At 46.0% G+C, this 26,808-nt stretch overlaps 1 protein-coding gene across 2 annotated transcripts in view; it reads right to left on the reverse strand.

The window, feature by feature from the left end:
* Positions 1-14,906, reverse strand: part of LOC142249901 (zinc finger protein 692-like) — a 65,570-nt gene extending 50,664 nt beyond the window's left edge. Inside the window, exons 1-6 of one of the 2 annotated variants that reach the window (XM_075321874.1) lie at positions 14,712-14,771; positions 10,103-10,254; positions 9,922-9,953; positions 7,205-7,921; positions 5,833-6,048; positions 5,635-5,761 (exon numbers count right to left, since the gene is read on the reverse strand). In XM_075321874.1, the coding sequence (XP_075177989.1) occupies positions 5,635-5,761; positions 5,833-6,048; positions 7,205-7,921; positions 9,922-9,953; positions 10,103-10,254; positions 14,712-14,759 (1,292 nt within the window). In that variant the 5' untranslated portion in view covers positions 14,760-14,771. Of the gene's footprint in view, positions 1-5,634; positions 5,762-5,832; positions 6,049-7,204; positions 7,922-9,921; positions 9,954-10,102; positions 10,255-14,711; positions 14,772-14,824 lie in introns of those variants that run through there. The other variant, XM_075321875.1, reaches the window with a different exon arrangement.
* Positions 14,907-26,808: the final 11,902 nt, after the last annotated feature.

Consider the following 26,808-nt stretch of genomic DNA (forward strand, 5'->3'; position numbering starts at 1 on the left):
TGCTATGTTTCCCAGCTGGAACACTTATGGACGGTTGGCAGGAGCCACCCAGATAGGTTACTATGCAGTTGATGACTGTTCAGGAATTTAAACCGTTATGTGCTCTTACGGTTATGTTTAGCCCCACTTCCCTCTGTTTGAGAGGAATGTCCTGGTTCACTGTGTATGTTTTTATGTTGTTTGACCTTTTCGTTTTATGCACCTGTTTGGTCTATGCTCATCTATGGGAACTGCTGCAGATGGGTCCGGAGGTCCCCGCTTGCTGCCCCCTGCTGTTACATATGTGTACTCACCCTTATGGCGAAGGAGGTTAATATAGTGGCCTGGAATGTGCGAGGATTGGGTGAAGCCACTAAAAGATGTGCAGTTTTTCTGTTTCTACAGCAGCTTAAGCCAGACATAATATTCTTATCAGAAACGCACTTGGTGAAGGAGCGGCTCCACTTGCTCCACAAAAAATGGATAGCCCATGAGTATCACTCTGTATATACCACACATTCCAGGGGGGTGAGTGTCCTGATACACAGGACAGTGCCGTTTGAGTGTCTTAAAGCTTCTGTGGATCAGGAGGGTAGATTTGTATGTCTTTACTGTGTCCTTCATAATGTGCGCTGTGTTCTAGTTGCAATTTATATTCCGCCGCCATACACAGGGGAACCATTGAAACGTATTCTCAATTTTGTTGCTTCCCTCCCTGAGGTCCCCACCCTATTAGTAGGAGACTATAATAATTACTTGCACCCGTATTGGGATAAGTTACATACAGGGAATATCTCAGTGGGGGCGGCAGCTACATCCCTTGCCAGACTGATGGAGGAGGTGGGATATGTAGATATTTGGCGTATTAGAAACCCGCAGGTCCGGCAGTATTCATGCTATTCTAGTTCTCATCATTCACTGTCCCGGATTGACCTGGCCATTGGAAATGCTCAGCTGCTGCCTTGTGTAGCTTCAGTCACGTACCTGGCCAGGGGGGTGTCTGACCACTCCCCACTACAGGTCCGTCTAAGGCTTGGGGACCCGGACCGGCTGGCGGGGATACCTTGGCGGCTCAACCCTTTTTGGATACAACTGATAGGGGGCACTCTGACTGACACTATACGGGAATATTTTGTGACAAATGACGGTACGGCATCTCAACATATAGTGTGGGACGCAATGAAGGCGTATGTTCGTGGGACATATATTAGGGAAATTTGCACCCGAAAGGCGAAAACAAGAGAGCGCACTAAGTATCTGACGGACACTTTAGGTGATGCAGAACGACTTCTTATATCTAACCCTACAGATGATGCCAAGCGGGACTTAGAGAGGGCACAGAGAGCTGAGAGACCATATGACTTCCTTGGCCACTAACAAACGCTTTTTCCTTAAGCAGCGGTACTTTACGGAGGGGGAGAGTGTGGGACATCTCTTGGCTACAATTGCTAGGGCGCAGGAGGGATTGACCTATATCACCAAATTGAAACTTGACACTGGAGAGGAGGTGAGGGACAGCGGGAGGATTGTGGAGGTCATGCAACAGTATTACACCCAATTATACTCCTCTAAATCGCATTATGGGGATGAGGAACTGCGGGACTTTGTGGAGGAGATCACTCTCCCCAGTCTGTCAGATAGTGAGAGAGATTCCCTGAATAGAGATATAGACCTGGAGGAGCTGGAGGAGGCGCTCGGTCAAATCCAAAATGAAAAGGCCCCAGGTGCGGACGGACTCCCGGGTGAATTCTACAAATTATATACCCATCTGCTGCTGCCAAGACTCTTGGATGTGTTCAGAGATGCTGAGGAGAAGGGATCCCTCCCTGCATCCATGAGGGAGGCTATTATTGTTCTGATTTTAAAACCCGGGAAAGATCCGACCGCGCCTGACTCCTATCGCCCAATCTCGCTGCTTACATTAGATATTAAATTAATCGCTAAAATTCTAGCTAACAGGTTGTCCCGGGTGATCACGTCAGTGATCCACGAGGATCAGACTGGATTCATCCCCAATAAATCTACTTCCATTAATTTGCGACGTTTATTCCTGGGGATACAGCTAAGTTCTGAGGGGAGAAACAAGGAGAGAGCAGTCCTGTCATTAGATGCAGCCAAAGCCTTTGACAGTATTGAATGGAATTTCCTATGGGTAGTTTTGGAGAAATTGGGTCTTGGCTCCAGATTTATTGGCTGGGTCAAATTGTTATATGCCTCTCCGCGGGCCAGGATTCGAGTTAATCGTTGTACCTCCTCGTCTTTTAATTTGGCCAGGGGCACGAGACAGGGCTGTCCTCTCTCTCCATTACTATTTGCAGCGGCAATTGAACCATTGGCGGCTATGCTTCGTGCATCCGCTGGCGTAAAGGGGTTTGAGATAGGCGGTCTGGAGCATAAGGTTTCCCTCTATGCGGACGATTTGTTGCTGTATCTCAGGGAGGTGGGGACATCGGTGGGCCCAGCAATAAATATTATTATAGAATTTGGTAGGCGCTCGGGACTCCTAATAAACTGGAAGAAATCGGCCCTGCTCCCTATAGATCCACTCCCATCTAATTTTAGTACTCTGGGGCTGCCAATTCCGACGGTGGATAAATTTAAATACCTGGGGATTGTGGTTAGTGCCCGACCGCGTGATTACTACTCTCAAAATCTGGAACCAGTGTTGGCTCAGTTTAGGAACAAGATAGATGCCTGGTGTCGACTCCCACTGTCCCTTATTGGCCGTGCTAATCTACTAAAAATGGTACTGATGCCCAAACTTCTGTATCTTCTCCACAACGCCCCAATATGGATCCACTGGAAATTTTTCCGTAAAATCAACACTTTGTTTCGGGAACTCTTGTGGCAAAAGCAGCAGGCTAGAATCCGCCTTGAGACCCTGCAGAGAGGGAAGGAGGATGGGGGTCTGGCAGTCCCCAACCCGTGGGTTTATTATGTTGCGGCACAGATGCAGCACTTCAGGGGGTGGGGAAAGGATGAGGCATATGACGCTGGGGGCAAATTGGTGAGGGGCCTTGCAGAATGGGGACACCCAGTGGCTTTTTTGGATGCAGGATACTCACCCAGAGGAGGAACATTATATCCAACATTATCATTGATGTACAAGGTGTGGGATAGAGGGAAGCAGTTGCTGGGAATATCAGGAATGACTGAGTACTGGCCCTTATGGCATAATCGTGGACTGGCGGAGCTGCAGAGACTCCCGGGTTGGAGAATGTGGGTGAGCAGGGGGGTGCATCAGGTGTCTCAGATTCTTCAGAATAATATACTTAAAAGATTTGACCAGCTTCAAGCTGAGTTTGGGATACCGCACAGTTCCTTTTACCAATACCTGCAGCTCCGTCATGCCTATGAGACACAGACACGTCGTATGGACATTAGGATAGAGCGGAATCACACTCTTACTGAATTGTTGCCATCTGATCGCTCCTATGGTATTATTTCTAGGTTGTATACAGTGATGTTATCTAGACACCTCGACAAATTCCCTTTGCAGGCTAGAGAGAAGTGGGAGAGGGACCTAGGCCCTATGACAGAGGAACAGTGGGGTGAGGTCCTGTCTCAGACTCCAAGCCTTGCTGTATCTGAAGGCCAACGACTGTCACAGCTATTCCTGTTACATAGAGTATATAGGACACCTAGTCTATTGCATAAGATGGGAGTTAGGATGGATGATCTGTGTCCTAGGTGCGGACAGGAAGGTGCGAATCTGATGCATATGATGTGGTCCTGTGGGAACATTGAAGATTACTGGAGGGCAGTACTAGATTTGGTTAGACAAGTTTTCAATATCCGTCTACAGCCAAGACCTATTATATGTATCCTGGGTCTACTGGAGGGGGGGGTGGACTTGAGTTCGCCGGTAATGGTCGGTATTACACGTCTCTTGTACCAGGCTAGGAAACTGTTGGCCTACCACTGGTTGGACCCAGCGCCTCCGGTCATCGGGGATTTTAGGGAAAGAGTAAACGCTATACTTCGACTGGAGAGAGGAGTATACCTTAAAAGAAATGCATTGAAAAAGTTCTATAAGATCTGGGGGGCATGGTTGGATACCCCAGGCCTTCCCTCCTCGGCGTTACTGCAGGACAGTGCGAGCGACCAGGTCCTTCTCCTTCTGACCGGTTAACAAATTTCCTCAGATAGGGTGATATGCGTACTGCTGGAAGGTGTGTGCATGTATATGTGTGTGCATGTATATGTGTGTGCATGTATATGTGTGTGCGTGCGTGCGTGCGTGCGTGTATGTATATGTGTATATATATATAATGTCATAATGATGCTGGGTAAGCTATACTATGGAGAATATATTGGGAAATAATATGCACTTTGAGACCCATATTGAAATGAGACGTGGACTGCGGGTGCATTGTTTATTATGTTATTTGTGTGGTTTTTCTTATTGACTAAAGGTTTTTTCCCTTTCTGTGATATTTCTATGGAGGGAATTATTTTATGTGTTGTATAATTTTGATGTTAAATAAAAATGAACCTGATTTAAAAAAAAAAATCCATCCTCGCTTTGAAAAGGTTTTGTCATAAAATCTACTTCTTAGTGGACTGGAAGGGGTTTAGCCCTGAGAAGAGCTCATGGGAGCCAAGGGAGAATACTAATGTCCCACTTCTCCTTAAGAGATTCCTGGAAAATTGGGGCATAAGGAGGGGTGGGTACTGTAACGCCCATACCAGCAGCCCCGCGCTGTCGTGCCCCCCCTTCCCCAGCGGTTACGCCGGCACTCTCACCTTCTCGGCCACCCAGCAGTGACTGCTCTTTCCCCGATTACTGCTGCTGCCTCACAGGGCCTGCGTATGCCACACAGGCCTTCTGGGAGTGCACATAGGGTGCGCGAGCGGACATGCCCCTTTTCTTAAAGGGTCACTATATGGCTGAGAGGCATCAGGTATTTAAGACATGTTCTCATTAAGAGAGGTGCCTGGAAAACTACTTGTACAAGTTGCTAGTTCTCAAGTCCCTTTGTACTGCGGCTGCTATTACTGTGCTGTTGCTAATTCCTATCTGTGTTTCAGTGCATGACAATTCCGCTGCTGCTGCAACTGTCCACACTGGCCACCTCCTATGGTAAAATTACAGTAAGGAAAAAGTACCCTTAACTGCTCCCGTTTTAAAACGTAACGCGGTTATTAAAGGGTCAAAAAGCACTCAAACTGCTAAATACTATAGCCAGGTGACCTCCCTCTCCCCTTAAACGTTCACTATTACAAACTGTTCAGCATTTTCGGTCTGCTTTTAATTCGATTTCCACAGGATGCCTGATGACATTTTCCGAGCCCTCATTACAGCATCCCTAAAACAGGGTGACAACATTTCTGTCCAAGATTTTCCACATTTCCTCAATATGAACCTAAAGTTATGGTAGAAAATTTAGCTACAGGCTGACTCCCATCAGTTATCAGATAGGCTTTATAACCACACAAGGGACCAGAGATAACAAGATCAAGGCAAGTGGTATTAACACTAGAAATCCCAGAGAGGGGTCATTTAACATTTCTACCATTGGATCCCTATGCAGCTCGAAATTTCTGGGACTTCTAGGGTTAAGTCTTAGCTGTCTAGATCACCTGAATTGGTTCTAAATGTATTTTGTGGCAAACCTCTTTATGTAGTTCTTACATGGCACAGTGGTCTGTTACCTTTCAAAGTTCTCTGAAGGTGTTTTTCTTTGGGAAACATCTTCTGTTAAGGACTCTTGAACGTGACATATTCTTTCCTCTAAATCGGCACTTGAAGGCGATCCAGCAAGTACATCCAAATCTTGGCCTACAGAAAGATACTTTTTTAGTAATTTTTTCATTTCCAGGGGTGTGCTAGACTTTTTGAGTATTCCATACCTTTTTCGTCACTGCCAACTGTAGTCAAACTGGTAATTGGATCTTTTGAATGAGACACTTGTTCTTTCATATCTGCTTTCGGGCAATAAGGCCTGTTACCACGGGGAGACCTTCTGCAAGGTAAAGGCGCTAATGGTTGCTTTGGTTCAGTCATTATGGTTTGTTGGCAGATCTGTGATAGTTTGTTACAAGTTCTTCGATGTCTGCAAGTTCTACCTAAAAGGAGGTTTAAAGGACCAGAAGATAAAAGTCAACCAAATTGACATTCAGAAGCACCTTCAGATATAGAAAACAAAAGAATAGGATAAAGCACAGTATTAGAACATGGACTAATGAAGTAAATGTCCCATCTAGATTTTATTTTACAATTTTAAACCAAAGACCAAAATGCATGAAATATTTTTTTCTAATCTTTTTATTTTCATATTATATATTGTCTTTATTTGATTTTCTGTACACTATGGGAACAGTCATCTTGCTTGGGTTACAGAAGTAAACTGGACATATTAAAACAATAGTCTGGAGATAATGCAGTGACTTCTATGTCAGGGAGACATGACCATGATCAGTGACCGGAGCAAAGATGGGCGAGGTAAACTGTCACTATAGTGTAATCCTGTCTTATCTGTCTCCAGCTTCATAACTCATGTACAGAGGGGACAATAAGTATTTGATACACTGCCGATTTTGCAAGTTTTTCCACTTACAAAAAATGGAGAGGTCTGTAATTTTTATTGTAGGTACACTTCACCTTTGACGGCAAGAGAGGACACACATTAGCTAGGGAGCCCAATGTAAGAGAATACCATGACGAGGTGTTGGGACTCTGTTGTATTGATCAATTCATTAGCTACATTTCTCTTTAATCTTAAAGTTTATAGCAGTTATGCAGATTCTGTTGTCATATTTTCATTTTTACATATAGCTATTGTAATTTTTATGTCAGTATTCACATAGCTGTTTTTGCTTTACATTTATTCCCCTTGCACTGTCGCTGGTGTGCAGCCCTTCTCTATATAGTGAAGGGTTTTTTAGGGTTTTTGCACCCAGTTCAGACTTAGCATGGTGTTCCACACGTTATTTTTTAATTATTTTCCCCACTGTATATCTTTTATTTTAAGCCCACCTTACGATAAGGCGATGACTGATGAGAAGTACCGTAATTTCTACAGAAAATAAGAGACATAGTATAACAAGGTGCTGACCTATAATAAGGACTATTGGCCAACAAGAATACGTCAGGATTTCAAAATAATTTCTTAATATAGAAAATTAGCTGGAAACATTTTAACACCTTTAACATAAAATTTGATTTAAACAATGGATCATTTCCTAACTAAGCATTTATTTGAGAAGGTTTATTAGTCCTTACCAGAGATGAGGGTTTCAGGCTTCTCCTTGACAAGGTCTGTGGAGATGCTCTCCTGAGTATCTTCAGAGGCCTCAACATGTTGAGGCCCTGAATCTTCATCTTCTGTGTCTCCATCCTCTACTGTAGGATCTAGTATTTCATGTCCTATACTTTGGCACAGACCCTCATTGGTTACTATTACTTGGTCCTGCGGCTTTTCAGACACACTGCTTTTCAGTGACCATTCATTTCCAGGGGTCATATGTAATCTGTCCTCTGATGTGACCTCAGTTGTTCTCTTGGGATCATTACATTGCTCTGGTTGAACACTTGTCTGAATCCTGGGCTGGTTCTCATATAACCTTTCCTGTACAGCAATGTCATGTGGTTTTGTCCCAGTTCCCTGCAGTCTGTTCTCCGTATTAATTACTGGTCCTTCCTCTATAGTCTCCTTAGGGACATTCTCCTGCTCCATTGCACTGTTTTGGTCTATGGATGAAAGGTCAGTGATATCTTCCACTGCATTATTACTTTGAACGGCTGCATTTGGATCCCAATGAAACTGATGATCTTTTTTGCAACCCCATAAAAGCACCGGTGATTCAGAGACTATTAGTGAACATGGTTGTGCCAAGATTGCGGGGGGAGAATTGCAGTTTCTGCCATGTTGGTGACATAGGAGAGCCAAGTGATGAAGAGAATGGACAGGTACAGAAAGCAGTGTAATTGGCTTTGAAACTAGACAAAAATAACAAAAAAAGCAAATTAGAAAACAAATACGACAATATGATTTATCGAGGACACTTACATGTTCACAGAATTACTTTTAAAACCTCTTTGCATCTAAGAAGGATTCAGTTTGCATTAAGAATAAACCATTAATAATGCAGCGTTTAGTTATTGGATGGTACTGATTTATCCAGTGTCAGCTCCCCATTAATGATGACGGCTCAGGAGTTGAGCCTGCATCATACCAGGCAGATGGTGTCTGTGTTACACAGTCAGCATCTCCCTCTAACAATAGCAAACAGAACTAAGCTCTGCCCATTGCTTTTAAATCCTTCAATGTTGCTGACAATCTCTGACATAGCCACCTACAGAGTAAAGTCTAGGTTGTGCGCCGTTCCACTCACCCGTTGCCCCTTCGGGAATGCGGTTGCAGGATTCCCATGAGTTGCTTGAGCCTGGTGAGGCCCCCATGCCTGCCATAATAGTGCTACTCTATGGAGAAGGGGCAGCAAGGCAGGTTCAGTATCGAGATGAGCAGCATGAGGGGTCAGTAAGCAGAAAGAGCAATATAGGGGGCTAAGTATAGAGCGGTGGCAGTGTGGGAGTCTCGGTATTGGAAGGGAGTAAGCATGGGGGTCTGATTATTGGGAGTGCGCAATGTGGTGGGGTGTAAGTATTGGGATTGGCGCATTATGGGGTCTCAGTATGGAGAGTGGAGCAGGCAAAGGGGTCTCAGTCAAAGAGGAATTGCCATCGCAGCTTCAGTCACTGCTCAGTACACGAGTAGTAGCTGTAACCACGCTCTGGCACTAACAGCCGCTTCAGCAGGCCATCAGCCATTGCCGGGTAGAGAATTTGACATAGACTGCAGACTTATGGCTTTATACCAGCAATCCCTTTAAGAGATCAAAAACATATATGTTTCCCAAAAGTTAAGTTATACTTAAATGTTTAATAGTTTTACTGACTAATCAGTACTGTGGTTCCTGTTGCAGTTTCATGTAATACAACTGTATATGGGGCTGACCTGTCACTACAGTTGATAACTGTACTAAACTTGGTGATGTACTTATGGCGGGTCTGGTGTTGTATTCATATGGTGATAGTTTCTGGTGTTGTATTCAAAATACTTTCTGTAGTTCTTGTAATGTAGTTATGTACTGGTAAGGGTTCTGGTTATGTAGTCGTGTATGGATGTGCTTCTGCTTATGTAGCCATGTACTAATGGTGCTTCTGGTGATGTAGTTGCGTACTGATGGTGCTTCTGATGATGTGTTAATGTACACGTAGGAATCTTAAATTATTAGACTTGATACTACATCATTACAGGGTCAGTATGCTGGACTTATAATAAACCATTTATGTCAGCCAAACAAGTATTTGGCTAAACAATCACAATTGAATGGTGATTGCTCTTGAGTAAGGGTTTTATCTCTGAAACGCGTAGAATAAAATTACTATCCAGGATCCTATCTGAAGTTTCTTAATACAGGAGCGCAGTATTAACCCTTCTTTTTCCACTAAAGCACTGTTGTTAATATGATAGTTAAAGGAGAAATCAGGAATATAAATAATATATTTACATCTTGAACCTTATTGGGGACATAATGTCGGAAATGAAAGATTAAAAAATAAATAAATAAAATGAAAGCAACTGCCAGTCCGAATTGCTGTTTCTAGAACTTCCACTGCCAAATATTAAATGTGTTTTCAATATATTTCCATTAGCTTTTTACTCAAAGTCGTAGGTCGTAGTCGTAGTTTTGAAAATCTAGACGAGGGTGAAAGAATTATAAGCATTTATATCTTTATCATTAATTATTAGGGATTAGAATCATTGTATAAGGGAAGGAAATAAATGCTATGCTGTAACACAGTATCACTACTTTATGATGCTTTGAACCTGGATACAGGTATTAAAATGAAAATAAAGGTCGAGTTCTAGTGGAATTGACTTTAATTGGTTATTAGATTGGGTAAGTCCTTAGGAAACACAATATACTTCTCACCTGGAATTTCAGGCTTGGTAGATAACCTATAACTGGGAAAAGAAGAAGAAATTGCTGTCAGTTCAGATACAGCTCAAATAGAGTATACATGGTCAATTGTAAAAGTATAAAACTGGGAGGTGAGTAAGAAGTGAGGTCAGAAAAAATGGTGAAATGAGTGGAACCAAGCGTCTATACTGACCTGTCCAACAAGAATTTGGCAAGTTGAGAGTGCAGAGAAAAGCCTAAATGATTTTTCAAGGCACACCATTCATCAAGGTGAGAGCCAAGGCGGATTCGGCACTTTCCTCGCTGAGCATCTAGAAGCCGTCTCTTCTCACGACGAGTAGCTTCCTGGAAGAACATGCATATATGAAATCTGGATCCAATAATTCCATCCAATCATTGAATTTATTCTCATTGAAAATCTGTTAGATTCACACTTTTTACATATTTTTACATATTTGTACGGTTACCATAATGCCACTCCATATTCATTTGACATACTGCTTAAAAAACAAAAAATGTACCGCAGGAGCACGAGAGGCTGGTCACGACCGCAAGGGCACGAGCTCTAAGATAAGTGATTGGCTGCAGCAAAGATGTCACATCATTATCCTCAACGACAGGATTAAGGTAGATGGCACAAGCCCTGAGGTCAGTGATTGGCTGCAGCAATGACATCACATCACTAAGCCCAGCGGCGGCACCAAGGTAGATGGCACGAGCCCCGAGATCAGTGATTGGCTGCAGCAATGACATGACATCACTAAGCTGAGCGGTAGGACCCAGGTAGATGGCACAAGCCCTGAGATCTGTGATTGGCTGCAGCAATGACGTCACATCACTAAGCCCAGCGATGGGACCATGGTAGATGGTACGAGCCCTGAGCTCAGTGATTGGCTGCAGCAATGACATAACATCACTAAGCTCAGCGACAGGACCATTGTACATGGCAGGAGCCCTGAGATCAGTGACTGACTGCAGCAATAATGTCACATCCCCAAGCTCAGGGGCGGGATTAAGGTAGATAGCATGAGCCCTGATATCAGTGAGTGGCTGCAGCAATGATGTCATATTTCTAAAATCAGCAGCAGGACCAAGGAAGATGGCACAAGACCTGAATTCAGTGATTGGCTGCAGCAATGACATCACATCACTAAGCTCAGCAGTGGGACCATGGTAGATGGCACGAGCCCTAAGTTTAGTGATTGGCTGCAGAAATGATATCACATCACTAGGCTCTGTGGCAGAATCAAGGTATGTAGCATGAGTCCTGAGATCAGTGATTTTTCAGGCAGTTTGAACCTGGCTAAGATTATCATTCAGCTGTTGAAGTATACGGTAACTCTGACAAGCCACTGTGGCCTATATTGGGTGAGTACTGGATGAGGGGAGCCGTTCATTACATTTATACCTGTGTTGGGAGCTTTCCTGGGATGTAAAGAATGTCTACACATAATCAGAAATGAACACAGCCCTAGTCATTACTCACTATACATTTTTGTTCTTGGTAACTGAACACAACTAGTGTCCCCATCTTTAGAACTTTTGTAGTGTTGTGTTACATATTTAAATGGGTTACTTGTTTGACGAAAAATGGACCCCAAATGCTCTAAAATATGTAAAACAACAAACAGAACAGGTATTCACGCTCATCAGGACAGCACTGCCTTCTTGCAATGACGTCACGTCAGCAGCACTTATCACCGGTGCAGTTAATCACTGAGCTCAGCGGCTCCTGCTAGTTACTTTGCCCAGCTGCTGAGTTTAGTGATGTGACGTCATTGCTGCAGCCAGTCACTGATGTCAGGGCTTGTACCATCTACCTTGATCCCTCCGCTGAGCTTAGTGATGTGACGTGAATGCTGCAGCCAATCACTTATCTCAGGGCTCGTACTATCTACCTTGATCCTGCCGCTGAGCTTAGTGATGTGAGGTCATTGCTGCAGCCAATCACTGGTGTCAGGGCTCATACTATCTACCTTGATCCCGCCGCTGAGCTTAGTGATGTGACGTCATTACTGCAGCCAATCACTGATGTCAGGGCTCGTGCCATCTACCTTTTACATATGAGATTGTATATAGGAGGTGAAGGAAAGACCGGTGTCAAATATAACACCCAGACAGCGAGCCTGCTGCCTAGAGGTTATTGTGGTGCACACAGAGAGGGAGATGTCAGGTTTACGGATATTAGTAGACAGAGGGAGGAGAAGTTCAGTTTTGGAAAAGTTGTTTCAGATAGAAAGCAGACATAATGTTGAAAACTGTAGCCAGACAGTCACTGGTGTTCTGTAGTACAGTGGGGGGTGAGGTCAGGGAATGAGGTGTATAGTTAGTTGTGTGTCGTCAGCATAAAGATGGTGCTGGAAGTCAAATTTGCTGATGGTCTGTCCGTTAGGGGCAGTGTAGAGAGAAGAGAAGAGGGCCAAGGACTGAACCTTGATGGACCCCAACAGGGAGAGGAAAAGGAGAAGATGTGGAGCCAGCATATGATACGCTGAATGAGTGGCCAGAAAGATAGGAAGAGAACCAGGAGAGAGCGGTGTCCTTTAGGCCGATTGAATGGAGCATGGCGAGAAGGAGATGGTGGTCAACAGAGTCGAAGGCTGCAGAGCGGTCAACGAGACTAAATGGAGAGAAGTCACTATTACGTTTTTCTGTCAGGTGGTCATTGGTCACTTTGATGAGGGCCGTTTCTGTTGAATGTAGGGGGCGAAAGCAAGACTGTAAGAGAGTGAATGAAGAGGTAATGGGTGAGATGGGAGTAGACCAGACGCTCCAAGAGTTGAGTTGAAGGGGAGATTAAAGACTGGTCTGTAGTTGTTTGTGCAGAATGGGTCAAGAGAAGGGTTTAGTGTTTGAAGGAGGAGGGAAAGATACCAGAGGAGAGAGAGAGATTGAAGAGCTGAGTTAGTTGATGACCGGAGAGCGAGACTGGAGTAGGTGTGAGGGGAAGGGATCAGTGGTGCAAGTGGTAGCAAAAGAAGAAGAGAGGAGCCTGGAGACTTCTTCCTCTGTGACTGGGTCAAATGTGGAAAGTGAGCCAGACGGGATATGGGGAGGGATGGGAATCACGACGCTTGGTAGCCGGGGGCCGATCTCTCGATGGATATTTTCTATTTTCTCTGTGAAATAGGATGCCAGATCATCAGCACAAAGATCTGTAGTAGGGGGTGCACTTTAGGACTGAGGAGGGAGTGAAATGTGTTGAAGAGCTTTTTTGGATTGTTGGAAAGTGAGGAGTTCGCGGTGGTGCAGTAGGTCTGTTTGGCGAGGTGAAGGGCAGAGTTATAGGTTTTTAACATGAATTTGTAGTGGATGAAGTTTTATTAGTTTGTGAGTTTTCCTCCATAAGCATTCGGCACTCCTAGAGCATCGCTGGAGAAATTGATACGTTTTCTACAGATCTCTTTATCTATGCTAGTGTATACAGGGACGGTTAGGATGGGATTACTAATATGCACCCAGAACTGCTCGTGGCTCTGAGTGCATATTGCACCTGACAGGTTCCCTTTAATAAGGTTAGCAGGGTTTCTATGAGAGGTGGGGAGGGGATGAAGGTGGCACAGGGTGGACCAGGATTAGGAGAGATATCGCCTGAAAGAAGCAGCAGTAAGAGGAGTCATGACATGGTTTATGATGCAAAACCCTAGAGCGTGATGGACTGAGATTATTCTGGAAGGTGAAAAGAGTATGGTACCTGTACATAGGAGAGGGAAGGAGAGAGGAGCTGATCTGGATGAGCGGGGATGGAGAGGAGACAGGGAGGCGAAAGTGGATGGCAAACACATATAGGAGGACTGACGTAGAAATAAAGGTCATAGTTAGAAGTGTGCCAAAAAGTAGGTTACCTGACTGCCTACCATGACTAACTGCCATTGAAATAACTGCCAGCCACTTAGCGACAATGACACTTTGCAAAGAGGACATGAGCAATCACTGATTTCAGGGCTTGTGCCATCTACCTGGGTCCCACCACTGAGCTCAGTGATGTCATTGCTGCAGCCAATCACTGATCTCAGGGCTCGTACCATCTACCTTGGTCCCGCCGCTGAGCAGTGATGTCATTGCTGCAGCCAATCACTGATCTCAGGGCTCATGCCATCTACCTGGGTCCCACCACTGAGCTCAGTGATGTCATTGCTGCAGCCAATCACTGATCCCAGGGCTCGTACCATTTACCTAGGTCCCGCCGCTGAGCACAGTGATGTCATTGCTGCAGCCAATCACTGATCCCAGGGCTCGTACCATTTACCTAGGTCCCGCCGCTGAGCACAGTGATGTCATTGCTGCAGCCAATCACTGATCCCAGGGCTCGTACCATTTACCTAGGTCCCGCCGCTGAGCACAGTGATGTCATTGCTGCAGCCAATCACTGATCCCAGGGCTTGTGCCATCGACCTAGGTCCCGCCGCTGAGCTCAGTGACGTCATTGCTGCAGCCAAAGCAGCGGTGGGCAGGTATGGTGGTCTCTACCGTATTCTGGATGAGACCCGCCTGCTCAAATCAATGGGGAGCAATATAGCAGATACCATACGGATCAACCACAAACCCCAGTTTATAATAATCCGCCGGGATCTGTGCACATCCGCAGAGGGGGCGCACCCCCGGACACACTAGGTGCGGAGCTGTCCATGCTGTTTTTTGGTTTGCACACATGCTGCAGAAGACCGAGTACACATGAAGCTGGAGGAAGCAGCCAGCAGAAACTGCTCCTCACAACAGCTCCGCCACGTGATTAGCAGGTGCACAGGTTCAGAGGTCGGCATGCTGGAACTTCTAGTCCCACAGCGAGGAGTCACCAGCACCTGAGCGTCCTCCCCTCTGCTAGCGGCACACCAAGACGATTTTCCCATTAGTGACGTCACTCAGCGGGCCCCGATCTTAAAGAAGCTGCACATTGAAACCCCACAATCCTCACCTGCATTGCCCTTTTAAGAGGGTGGTGGTCCGCACTGAATGGCCCGGCGCTGCTGGAAGGGTAGCGTCTAGATTGGAGTTGATTTCTTGAGGTGATGACGTCACCGGAAGGGGCGGGGCCTCCTCCGTCCAGTAGTCACCCCACTGTAGCTCAGAGCTCTCTGCTTGTACAATGTACTGTGGCTGCCGGGCCGCGCTCAGACACGTCCTGAGTGGGCTGCGTGTAGATTGGAGCTAATTTCCTGAGGCTCTCCCGCAGCTCCTCCAGTCTACACACAGCTCAGTTACTGGAGCAAAAAATCCACTCTAGACGGCCCTCAAGGGAACCAGTAGAATGGAGATGGTTCAGGAGCTCCTCATAGACTGCAGTCCAGTGTAATAGAAGTTATTGAGATATGTCTAATATACAGTACAGACCAAAAGTTTGGACACACCTCATCTCTAGAACAACTGTTAGGCCTAAGCCACACGGCGAGAAAATCGGTGCGAGTGGAGTGCGATAAAACATCGCATTCCCCTCGGACCAATTCTAGCCTGTGTGTCAGCACACATGAGCGATTATTTTCTCAACCCTAATCGGACCGAGAAAACAATCGCAGCATGCTGCGATTGTAATCCGAGACTCTTTCTCTCGCACCCATTCAAGTGAATGGGGCGAGAGAAAAATCGCACTGCACTCGCGGTACACCGGTGTACTGCCAGTGCAATGCGAGAATGTCTATAGCCGGCTACACAGGCGAGAGGGAGAGAAATCCCTCCCTCCCCTCCTGAGAGCCGGCCCGCCCCCCGCAGCTGAGGTCTGCTCGCACGAACGGACCTCAGTTGCAGGGACACACGCTTGACACTCGGCTCTGCTGTACTGCCAGCACCAGCCGAGTCTCATGCAAGGGGATCGCAGTAGTCCCCGTGTGGCCCCGGCCTTAAGAGGAGACTTTGTGCAGCAGGCCTTCACTGTAAAATGGCTGCTAGGAAAGCACTGCTAAGGACAGGCAACAAGCAGAAGAGACTTGTTTGGGCTAAAGAACACAAGGAATGGACATTAGACCAGTGGAAATCTGTGCTTTGGTCTGATGAGTCCAAATTTGAGATCTTTGGATCCAACCACCGTGTCTTTGTAGAAAAGGTGAATGGATGGACTCTACATGGCTGGTTCCCACCGTGAAGCATGGAGGAGGAGGTGTGTTGGTGTGGGGGTGCTTTGCTGGTGACACTATTGGGGATTTATTAATTTATTAATAGCAGTGGCGTGCTATTCCATCCGGTTTGCGTTTAGTTGGACCATCATTTATTATTTAACAGGACAATGACCCCAAACACACCTCCAGGCTGTGTAAGGGCTATTTGACTAAGAAGGAAAGTGATGGGGTGCTACGCCAGATGACCTGGTCTCCACAGTCACCAGACCTGAACCCAATCGAGATGGTTTGGGGTGAGCTGAACCGCAGAGTGAAGGCAAAAGGGCCAACAAGTGGTAAGCATCTCTGGGAACTCATTCAAGACTGTTGGAAAACCATTTCCAATGACTATCTCTTGAAGCTCATCAAGAGAATGCCAGGAGGTGTGTTTGGGGTTATTGTCCTTTGGAAAAATAAATGATGGTCCACCTAAAAGCAAACCGGATGGAATAGCACGCCGCTGCAAGATGCTGTGGTAGCCATGCTGGTTCAGTATGCCTTCAATTTTGAATAAATCCCCAACAGTGTCACCAGCAAAGCACCCCCACACCATAACACCTCCTCCTCCATGCTTCACGGTGGGAACCAGACATGTAGAGTTCATCCGTTTACCTTTTTTGCGTCGCACAAAGACGCGGTAGATGGTTTTTGCCACTGCACTTGGGGACACTTTCAAAGTTTTCCCCATTTTTCGGACTGACTGACCTTCATTTCTTAAAGTAATGATGGCCACTCGTTTTTCTTTACTTAGAATTTGTATTACGGCAAGAAAAAAGCAGCTAACAGTCTATTCAGTAGGACTATCAGCTGTGTATCCACCAGACTTCTACACGACACAACTGATGGTCCCAACCCCATTTATAAGGCAAGAAATCCCACTTATTAAACCTGACAGGGCACACCTGTGAAGTGAAAACCATTTCCGGTGACTACCTCTTGAAGCTCATCAAGAGAATGCCAAGAGTGTGCAAAGCAGTAATCAAAGCAAAAGGTGGCTACTTTGAAAAACCTAGAATATAAGACATATTTTCAGTTGTTTCACACTTTTTTGTTAAGTATTTCATTCCACATGTGTTAATTCATAGTTTTGATGCCTTCAATGTGAATCTACAATTTTCAGAGTCAAGAAAATAAAGAAAACTGTTTGAATGAGGTGTGTCCAAACTTTTGGTCTGTACTGTATATGTGTGTGTGTGTGTGTGTGTGTGTGTGTGTGTGTGTGTGTGTGTGTGTATGTTCGCTAAAGGAATCCGCACCGTCGCATGTACAAGTACAATATTTTGCACAGACGCCTCATGTGACTCAGGGAACATCATAGACTATGTTTTCAGGGGAAAATTTAACCCTGCGCTTTACAATTATTCACCAAAAACCTTGCCTCCATTAAAGTCAATGGAGCTGGGAGCTATAGGTTATTAATAGGAGCTGTTATTGGTTGCTATAGGCAACGAAGAAAATTTTTAGTATAAGAAACTCGTGTGAGGTAACATGATTTCTGTGGGGACACGGATAGAGAGAGACATAGACACACAAACACAGACACACAGAGAAAGAGAGGCACACAAAGAGGGAGACAAACAGAGAGGGAGAGACAGTTACTATCCCTGGCAGCGCTGGGTACTACTTCTAGTATATATGATTGCCTTTTGTAATATAAATAATTACACAGCGCTGATTGTTCAGTTTTGCCCAACTTTGACTTTTCCTGTATGTCCACCAGTCCTAGCATCAACATTTTTGAAGAGTGGGCAGAGCTTCGCAGGGAGCAGCGTACCGGAGCCAACAAAGTAGTCAATTTATAACACAAAAGTGAAATAAACTATGGCAGGAATGTCCGGGTACTGGAGTACGGTTATGTTGTAATTTATGCCACTTTTGTGATGTAAATTAAGATTCTGTTGGCTGTGCTCCTTCACGATTACCAGAAAATAACCTTAAAAATGTGAGGACATGAAGTATAAGTACCAAAAGACATTGTATAAAGATACATTTTTATTGTAGCATAATTTACAAAAAAAAATCATACAATACACTAGGATGGAAAGGCAGAGGGAGAGGGGGCAGAATATGGCTCAATTGTCACATACTGAAAAATACCATATGGGGGGACTTATGTGGGGGTGGTGGAGAGAAGGGAGGTTTTTAAAATACTAAGAAAGAGGTACACACACCCCCAACAAGTAATATATCCCTTTTGGGGAGTTAATATGATTGGTGAACCTCATAATGTAGAATACAAGAAAATCAGTCTCCACACTGCTCCGGTATGCATGGAAGAGTAATAACCATGACATTTCAAAGGACTGCTGTGTACCTATTTAGTCAGCATACCTCAGGAGCAGATGAGATGTGGACCCATGTCACCAGGCAGTGGAGGTGCCCCAACACACATTTCGGTGCGTAATACTAGCATCTTTTTCAAGGGAGGAATCTTGTATGCAACTGCACTATAGAGAAGGCTTCAATAGCCCTTACAGGCAGGTACAACTTTTTAAACTTGCCAAGGGTCAACAGGGGGCAGGCTGGGTGCCACTGCAAGTGGCGCATGCGCAGTATTACAAATGTATCACCATGATACCCATGCACGCGGCAAGAGGCCACCAATAATTCTCCGTGCCGGTCTGTCAGCTGAGAGTGCACGCGACGCCCTCGCAAACAGGAGGAAATAGATGAATAACATAAGTAAGTGGGAAAGACATTGGGAAATAACCAATAAGCAAACAATGTATCAATGTAGATACTGTAACATCAATGATATAAAGGGCCAGTACTGATGTATAAAGACTATGGGATTGTATAAACAATTAAAGAAGTTGTCCAGTTACTAAAACTGATTTTTGTTTTCTGATAAATCTTGCTAATATGTGCCCCTCAACACATCTATTATGTTTTTTCAGCAAAATTACCTTTTATTGTGCACTAGCAGCACATGCTCATTGCTGGCTCCAGCTCTGATGGGGTTAATCTCTCCTCTGACTTCCTGTGTTCAGTTCCTACAAGTCCCAGAATTCTTTGTGGCTCTAGGGCGGTGTCTAGCTTATCTAACACACCCATTGTGTCTAATACACCCACTCTGCTCTCCACCCAAACCCTCCTCCCTGCCTCTTCCCAGTGGATGTGCACTGAGAGCAATCACACAGACAGCAGCAGCTCTACACAGCCAGGGGAAGAAAGTGTGTGTGCACGTATATACAGTGTGTGTGTGTGCGCGTATATACAGTGTGTGTGCGTATATACAGTGTGTGTGCGCATATACAGTGTGTGTGTGTATATACAGTGTGTGTGTGTGTATATACAGTGTGTGTGCGTATATACAGTGTGTGTGTGAGTGTGTATGTGTGTGTGTATGTCATACTCACCTGTCTGCAGGGTCCCGGTGCCATGCCTGCTTTCAGCCCCTGTCTCGGTACCGTCGCTCTGGCTGTGTGCAGTCTCCCCGGGGCATGTACGAAGCTTGCAGGACCTGGCGGTGGATCACCTGATGCAGTCACCTGATGCATCAGCTGATCGATTCTCGCGGTGCCGGCGGCCGGCTATCAGCTGATCCTGCCGTCAGGGGACTTCATCAGCTGATTACCGGCAGCTCCTGCAGTGATTGGCCAGGATCAGACTCTGCTGCAGGAGCTGCCGGTAATCAGCACATAAGTGAGTATGTATTTATTTACTTATTTATTTATTTATTTTCTAATCATGCATCAGCTGATTGTATAATCGGCTTTTATACAATCAGCTGATGTATGATATGATTCACATCCTTTAACCTGACACATCATCTGATCGCTTTGCCTTCCAGCAAACCGATCAGATGATATTGGATCCGGATTGGACGGCGCGGGACCCTAACCCAGGATTACTGCGGAGGGGGGTTTATATCAATAAAGATGGAGTCACTAATTGTGTTGTGTTTTATTTCTAATAAAAATATTTTTCTGTGTGTTGTGTTTTTTTTTTATCATTACTAGAAATTCATGGTGGCCATGTCTAATATTGGCGTGACACCATGAATTTCGGGCTTAGGGCTAGCTGATAATATACAGCTAGCCCTAACTCCATTATTACCCAGCTAGCCACCCGGCATCAAGGCAGCTGGAAGAGTTGGATACAGCGCCAGAAGATGGCGCTTCTATGAAAGCGCCATTTTATGGGGTGGCGGCGGACTGCAATTCGCAGTGGGGGTACCCAGAAAGCTTGGGCACCCTTCACTGTGGATTCCAATCCCCAGCTGCCTAGTTGTACCCGGCTGGACACCAAAATAAGGCGAAGCTCATGTCATTTTTTTTTTAAATTATTTCATGAAATTCATGAAATAAAAAAAAAAGGGCTTCTCTATATTTTTGGTTCCCAGCCGGGTACAAATAGGCAGCTGGGGGTTGGGGGCAGCCCGTACCTGCCTGCTGTACCCGGCTAGCATACAAAAATATGGCGAAGCCCATGTCATTTTTTTTTTCTTTTTGGGTAAAAAACTGCATACAGTCCTGGATGGAGGATGCTGAGCCTTGTAGTTCTGCAGCTGCTGTCTGCTCTCCTGCATACACTAGTGAATGGAGGATGCTGAGCCTTGTAGTTCTGCAGCTGCTGTCTGCTCTCCTGCATACACTAGTGAATGGAGGATGCTGAGCCTTGTACTTCTGCAGCTGCTGTCTGCTCTCCTGCATACACTAGTGAATGGAGGATGCTGAGCCTTGTAATTCTGCAGCTGCTGTCTGCTCTCCTGCATACAATGAACATTTTGAATAAGGAAATGACATCAGACCTTTTTTTTTTTTCATCAACAATGTTTAATGGCATTGTGCACTGATTAAAAACGCAGTGAGCAAAAACGCAGCAAAAAACGCACCAAATCGCGGCAAAAACGTGACATGCAGCACCGCAGATGACAGAGCAGAGCAAGTTGGTGACATGCTCTGCTCTGACACATAGTGTGCTGCATGTCACTGTATCCACTCTGGGACTTGTTGTGCAGGTGACCGGATGATACATGTCACTAACTTGCTCCACTCTGTGACTTCTGCTGCATTGTTCCAACTGTATTCACTCTCACCTGAACAAGTCTCAGAGTGGGGCAGTTATTGACATGTATCATCCGGTCACCTGCACAACAAGTCCCAGAGTGGAGACAGATAGTGACATGCAGCACACTATGTGTCAGAGCAGAGCATGTCACTGTCTCCACTCTGGGACTTGTTGTGCAGGTGACCGGATGATACATGTCACTGTCTCCACTCTGGGACTTGTTGTGCAGGTGACCGGATGATACATGTCACTAACTGCCCCACTCTGTGATTTCTGCTGCATAGTACCAACTGTATACACTCTCACCTGCACAACAAGTCCCAGAGTGGAGACAGTTAGTGACATGTAGCATCCGGTCACCTGCACAACAAGTCCCAGAGTGGAGAAAGATAGTGACATGCAGCACACTATGTGTCAGAGCAGAGCATGTCACTGTCTCCACTCTGGGACTTGTTGTGCAGGTGACCGGATGCTACATGTGACTAACTGTCTCCACTCTGGGACTTGTTGTGCAGGTGAGAGTGTATACAGTTGGTACTATGCAGCAGAAGTCACAGAGTGGGGCAGTTAGTGACATGTATCATCCGGTCACCTGCACAACAAGTCCCAGAGTGGAGACAGTTAGTGACATGTAGCATCCGGTCACCTGCACAACAAGTCCCAGAGTGGAGACAGTTAGTGACATATAGCACTCTATGTGTCAGAGCAGAGCATGCTACATGTCACCAACTGTCTCCACTCTGTGACTTGTGGTGCAGGTGACAGAGTGCAGACAGTTGGTCCCATGCAGTAGGACAGGTGGCAGAGCACAGCGGTGACATGCCTGTCAGTGTCTTGCTGCTGGGAAGAGCAGATGATCACACTGCCCGACACCGGCCGATCTCCTGACATCGCAGCAGAGCGGGCGGGTGGAAAGTGTGAGCACATATTTACGTGCAGGGGGGGATTCAGCTGAAGAACCACCCCCCCGTACTGCACACTGGCGCCCCGTGCCTCACCATCTGCAGGACGCCGGCTCCACACTGACGTCCTCCGGATCCTCCCCTCGATACTGGGCTGTGATGTGCGGTAGTCACCGCCCACAGCCCTGTCACTCAGTGTGAGTGGTGCCAGCCTCCTCTGACGTACCCGTCTTGTTTGAGAGCCCGGAAATGCCGGGACGTCAGAGGATGCTGGCGGCCACAGCTCCAGGGGCTCATGTGACCGGCAATGAGCGTGCAGGATAGCGCCGCTCAGTGCCAGAACTGGAAACAGAAGCCAATGGAGAAAACGCCTAGAAAGGTAAGTAGAACTCCTACAGAAAATAAAAAAAATAGGTGAACCACCCCTTTAATACCAACAAAAAACCCACAAGACCACATGCACGGATGTATGCCTATAGGTCCACCAAAAATATGTTAAATAATTTTTTAGAGGAAAGGCGCTTAGCTAACCATCTTATTCAGGCCTTTTTGGACCAGAGTATTGGGAGTGATAATCCACCTGGATTCTTGTTGTGCAAGGGTTTTTCTCAAATTGCCCCCCTAATGCCACCCTGGATGAGGTATATTCCTCTAAGTTGAAAGGACTTAGGGTTACAATCATGATGTATCCATAAGTGGCATGGAAGTGTTTTGAGAAGGGTCACTGACCTAGCTGTGTCAATATCCCTTGACGTGCTCCCTGACTCAAACGCGGAGTGAGACTCACATAGATCAGGTGGCAAAATACACCACGTGTGTAGTACTGCAAGAGAAGTAATGTTTGATGGGATAGGTGTTCTTCCCATCACATGACTGGAATATAGTACAATGCAACACTTTGGTGCAGGCCATACAATGGCCACAGGGAAAACATCCCAAATTAAGGCCTCTTGTACCAAAAGGATTGGACCGTGGGGGTATATAGTGGCTCCTGTCAAGAAGATTGTTTAGATTCCTTGCTCTCTTAGCCATCATGAGGGGCATCTTGGGCAAAATATGAACCAGCATGTTATCTGTGAAAAGCATGGGCCAATGCCTTCTTAGGATGTCCCTCATTGTGTCCCATTGTAGGTACTAATTAATCTGACCTGAAAATCATGGTCAGTTTAAGGCGGTATGTACCTGAGAAACTGTTCCCCTGGAGTATGCTTGGCCTTTAAATAGCTTTTCTTAAAACTCTTATTGCTGTACCCGCGTGCTCTACACCTGTATCGGAGATGAGACGACTGGGATTCTAGTCTATCAGCGGATGAACAAATCCGCTTCATCCGCAGGAATTGACCAGTTGGGATGGCACGACTAGTTGTTGGATTATATGCAGATGACACATGTAGAAGGGAAATGACCGATGCATCCCTTCGGACACATCAGTCTGAATGAACTCAGTGTTATCCACTATCATCCGTTTATGTCCGAAAAAAAGCAATATTCATTTTACTGATTTTGTTGTCAATTTAATATTGAATACATGGTTATTCAATTGTTCCATAAACTGATCGAGCTGTTCAGCTGTTCCCTGCCAAAAAATAAGAATATCATCTATGTAGTGGAGCCAGCACTGCACATGGGCGCTTGCTCAGGCGCCCCTGTCACCGAACACCAGCCTTTCCCAGTATCCCAGGAAGAGGTTGGAGTAAGAGGACGCGCAGGCCGCACCCATCTCAGTGCCGTGCCGCTGTAGGTAAAAAAGTTCCCTAAATACAAAGAAATTGTGTGTCAGGATAAAGCGGAGCAGCTCAAGAACAAGAACAGTCATGGCACTATCCAGACAGGTTGACCTGAGGTCGCCTCCAGACAGTCCTCATGTCCGATGCAGGTATAGAGTGCCTCAACATCCGCACTGGCCATGAGCATTACAGGCTTCATAAAGACACCATTTATCCTATTGAGTATGTCCGTCGTGTCCTTGCCATATGAGGGCAGATATTCCACTAGATGTTGTAAGTAGTTGTCAATGAATTTGCAGATGGGTCGCATAGGTCCTCAATGCCGTACATGTTCGGACGCTCCGGAGGGTTGACGGCGTCTTTATGGATTTTTGGTAACAAGTGGAAAGTGGGTACCCATGGGAATGGACAAACCATGGGCAGGGGTAATACTCGTCACCGGGCCAGTGAGGGTCAGGGGATGTCACAGGTGGCCCTGCCCAGTTTTGTGACCCAGAGGTGTCCACGAAGGAATGAAGGATGGGATGATAATGGGGAGATGATGATGAAGGGGTTGAGGATGTTGGGAGTTGTTGTCTCATGACGCCACCTGTGGTGTGCGGCCAGGGATCGGCCGCCGCTGTGGGTGCTGTCCTCTGGGGTGGATGGTGTCGCAGTCGGGATGGTTCAGCTCCCCACAGGTAGAGCTAGGCCCCAGGGAGGATGATGGGGGTGGTAGTGACCGTTGGCGCCGGAGCACGGGGCAATGGTGCCGGCAATGAAGGGCTGACTCAGTAGTTGCGGTTCAAGGTTTTTACTCACTGTTCAGTTGTCACCCTTAGAGTGCCCGGTCTCTGCTGTGATGGGCCCCAGCCGATCCCGGATAATACGGAGGTCACCGCCGGTGTTGTGGATTGTGGGCCCTTCCTTCTTGCGCTGTGTGGATCCCCATGACCTGAAGTACTTGGGGACCTCTGTTCAGTCGGTGTTAAAGTTCCTGTCCCGTCTGCAGGCAGCGTGAGTCCTTTTGGGGCCTGACTATGATCACAATTCCGGCCTCTATGTTGCTACTGTGCTCCAGGATCTTGTGGTGGTCAGAGGGACTTGTCCGTTGGATTCTGGTGGCGCAACTTGAAATATACGCCACCCTAGGGTTCCGTACCCTGAACTACGCCGGTCCAGTGGGAGCAACTAAGCTCTCCCCTTAGTGACCATATTTACTCCTGTGTCCCACAGCTTTCACCGGTAAGTTCCCTTGCTTCCTTCCCCAAACAGAGTCAGGGCACGACTCCTTTGTGTAAGTGACCTCCTCCCTCTCCCCCAGTGGCTGCCCCTCCCATCCCCGAGTTCCTGTCACTAGTGGGTGGAAGCCCCAGAGTTTGGTGGCAAGCCTTAAGACCCGACCCTAGCCCGATCCTTAGTGAGGAGGGCAACCTGCTGTGTATTTATGGAATGTTTGGATGTGGAACCAGCACCGACTTTTGTGATCCAGTGACCGAGGAGGATCAGAAAAAGGGCAATAACTCGGAAACCCAGAAAATAACCAGAGTGGCTGGAACCTTAACAGACTTTAGACCTAATACTGACACACAACTAGAAGTAGCTGTGGGACGAGCCTACGATGACCTAGTCGTCTCGACACAGCCGGAGAACTAAATATTCTAACAAAGAGAAATGTAGAAAAGCTAATCTGCCTTGGAGTAGTCGCCAAAGATATAGATAGCCCCCCCATGTAAAGATTATGGCGATATAGGAAAACACAATACGTAGCTAGAGAATAGAGTCAGCAAAGATGAGGCCCAAAACTATCTGCATAGGAAAGAATAGGAAAGAGCACTGACTGCAACCGTAAAAAAACTAATAAAATACCAGCACACCTGACATGGAAAAATACTGAGCCTGAACAGGCTCTCCCCCGCTATATCAGTACTCTGGTGTTACTGGGATCCAAGAAAAACATTGATATAGAGAGGAGACTGAATATTGTACCAAGCATGACAAAACACAATACATAACAGAACATGGAGCAAGGTACACAGATACTCCCAGCGGGGAATAATCCAATTCCACCAGGAACTTCACACAGGCAAAATCACAAGAAAGTTAAAAACCATAAGCAAAGGTACAAGACCAACTTACTGTATCTGAGAAGAGTTCTGGTAGACACAGAGAACAGGGCTAGTTTCAGGAAGTCCTTAGAATACAGGAAATACAATTGAGCAAGGAACAAAAGGAAGCTACATAGTTATATAGGCCCAAACCAAATGGCCTGATTGCAAATCCTACTCAGCTGTCCAGTTCCCACTCAACAAGTCAGCAGCATTACCAGCACTGACCACAAGAGGGAGCCCCAAACTGGAATCTAATTCCAATGTATTCACAACAACCGACCTCCTCAATACCCGAGATGAGTACCGCACTTTAAGTGAGGTGCAGTACCCTGTAGCGACTAAAGCCTCAGGGGTGCCACAGGAACTTAATAAGCAGGCCATCCAACATCCTCTTGTCAAGGAGGCCCTTTTTCATAGGACCTCAGGAGAATTTGTTTGAGGTCTAAAGAAATAGAGGTCAGGGGACTGCAGGATAGGCGAGAGTAGGTGTTTTTATCTCTCAGTTGCCTAAAGGCCTCGCTCTCATTCCTATCTGTAGGCCAGATCACAATGTCTCCCCCTTGTCCGCTGCCTTGATCACAATATCATCATAACTTCGCAGTTGAGTAAGAGCCACACCCTGAAGATGGGTTAAGTTATCAGATCTGCTCCTATTGATACCTGTTTCAAATCATCAATTATGAGTCTTGTAAATATGTCAACTGCCAGGCAGAGGGTCAAGGGGGGGAACCGCGTTGATCTGGGCAACAGCGAGGACAGAAACCCACCTGCTAAAAGATCTTGTTCGTCCAGTAATTCTTGTATAACCCTCAGGGCCTCCCTCTCGGGTCTGATCCATCTCCTCAGAGGATTCGTTTTTGGTTTACATTTTTATCAGTAGAACCTTTCTTGCAAAAAGCTTAATGTCATTTATTGCTGAAGAAGGATGAAAATAATTTGTTGGGAGTAAAAATTAAACCTTTAGAGAAGACTTCTCGTTATGCAGCCAATAGGACCCGAGACGAGAGATATATTACCTTTAACATATTTTTGTTGTTCCTGTCCCGTTTATTGACATCACCATGGTGGGAGCAGGTCT

This window comes from Anomaloglossus baeobatrachus, chromosome 8 (genome assembly GCF_048569485.1).
Source record: "Anomaloglossus baeobatrachus isolate aAnoBae1 chromosome 8, aAnoBae1.hap1, whole genome shotgun sequence".
Taxonomy (NCBI): Eukaryota; Metazoa; Chordata; class Amphibia; order Anura; family Aromobatidae; genus Anomaloglossus; species Anomaloglossus baeobatrachus.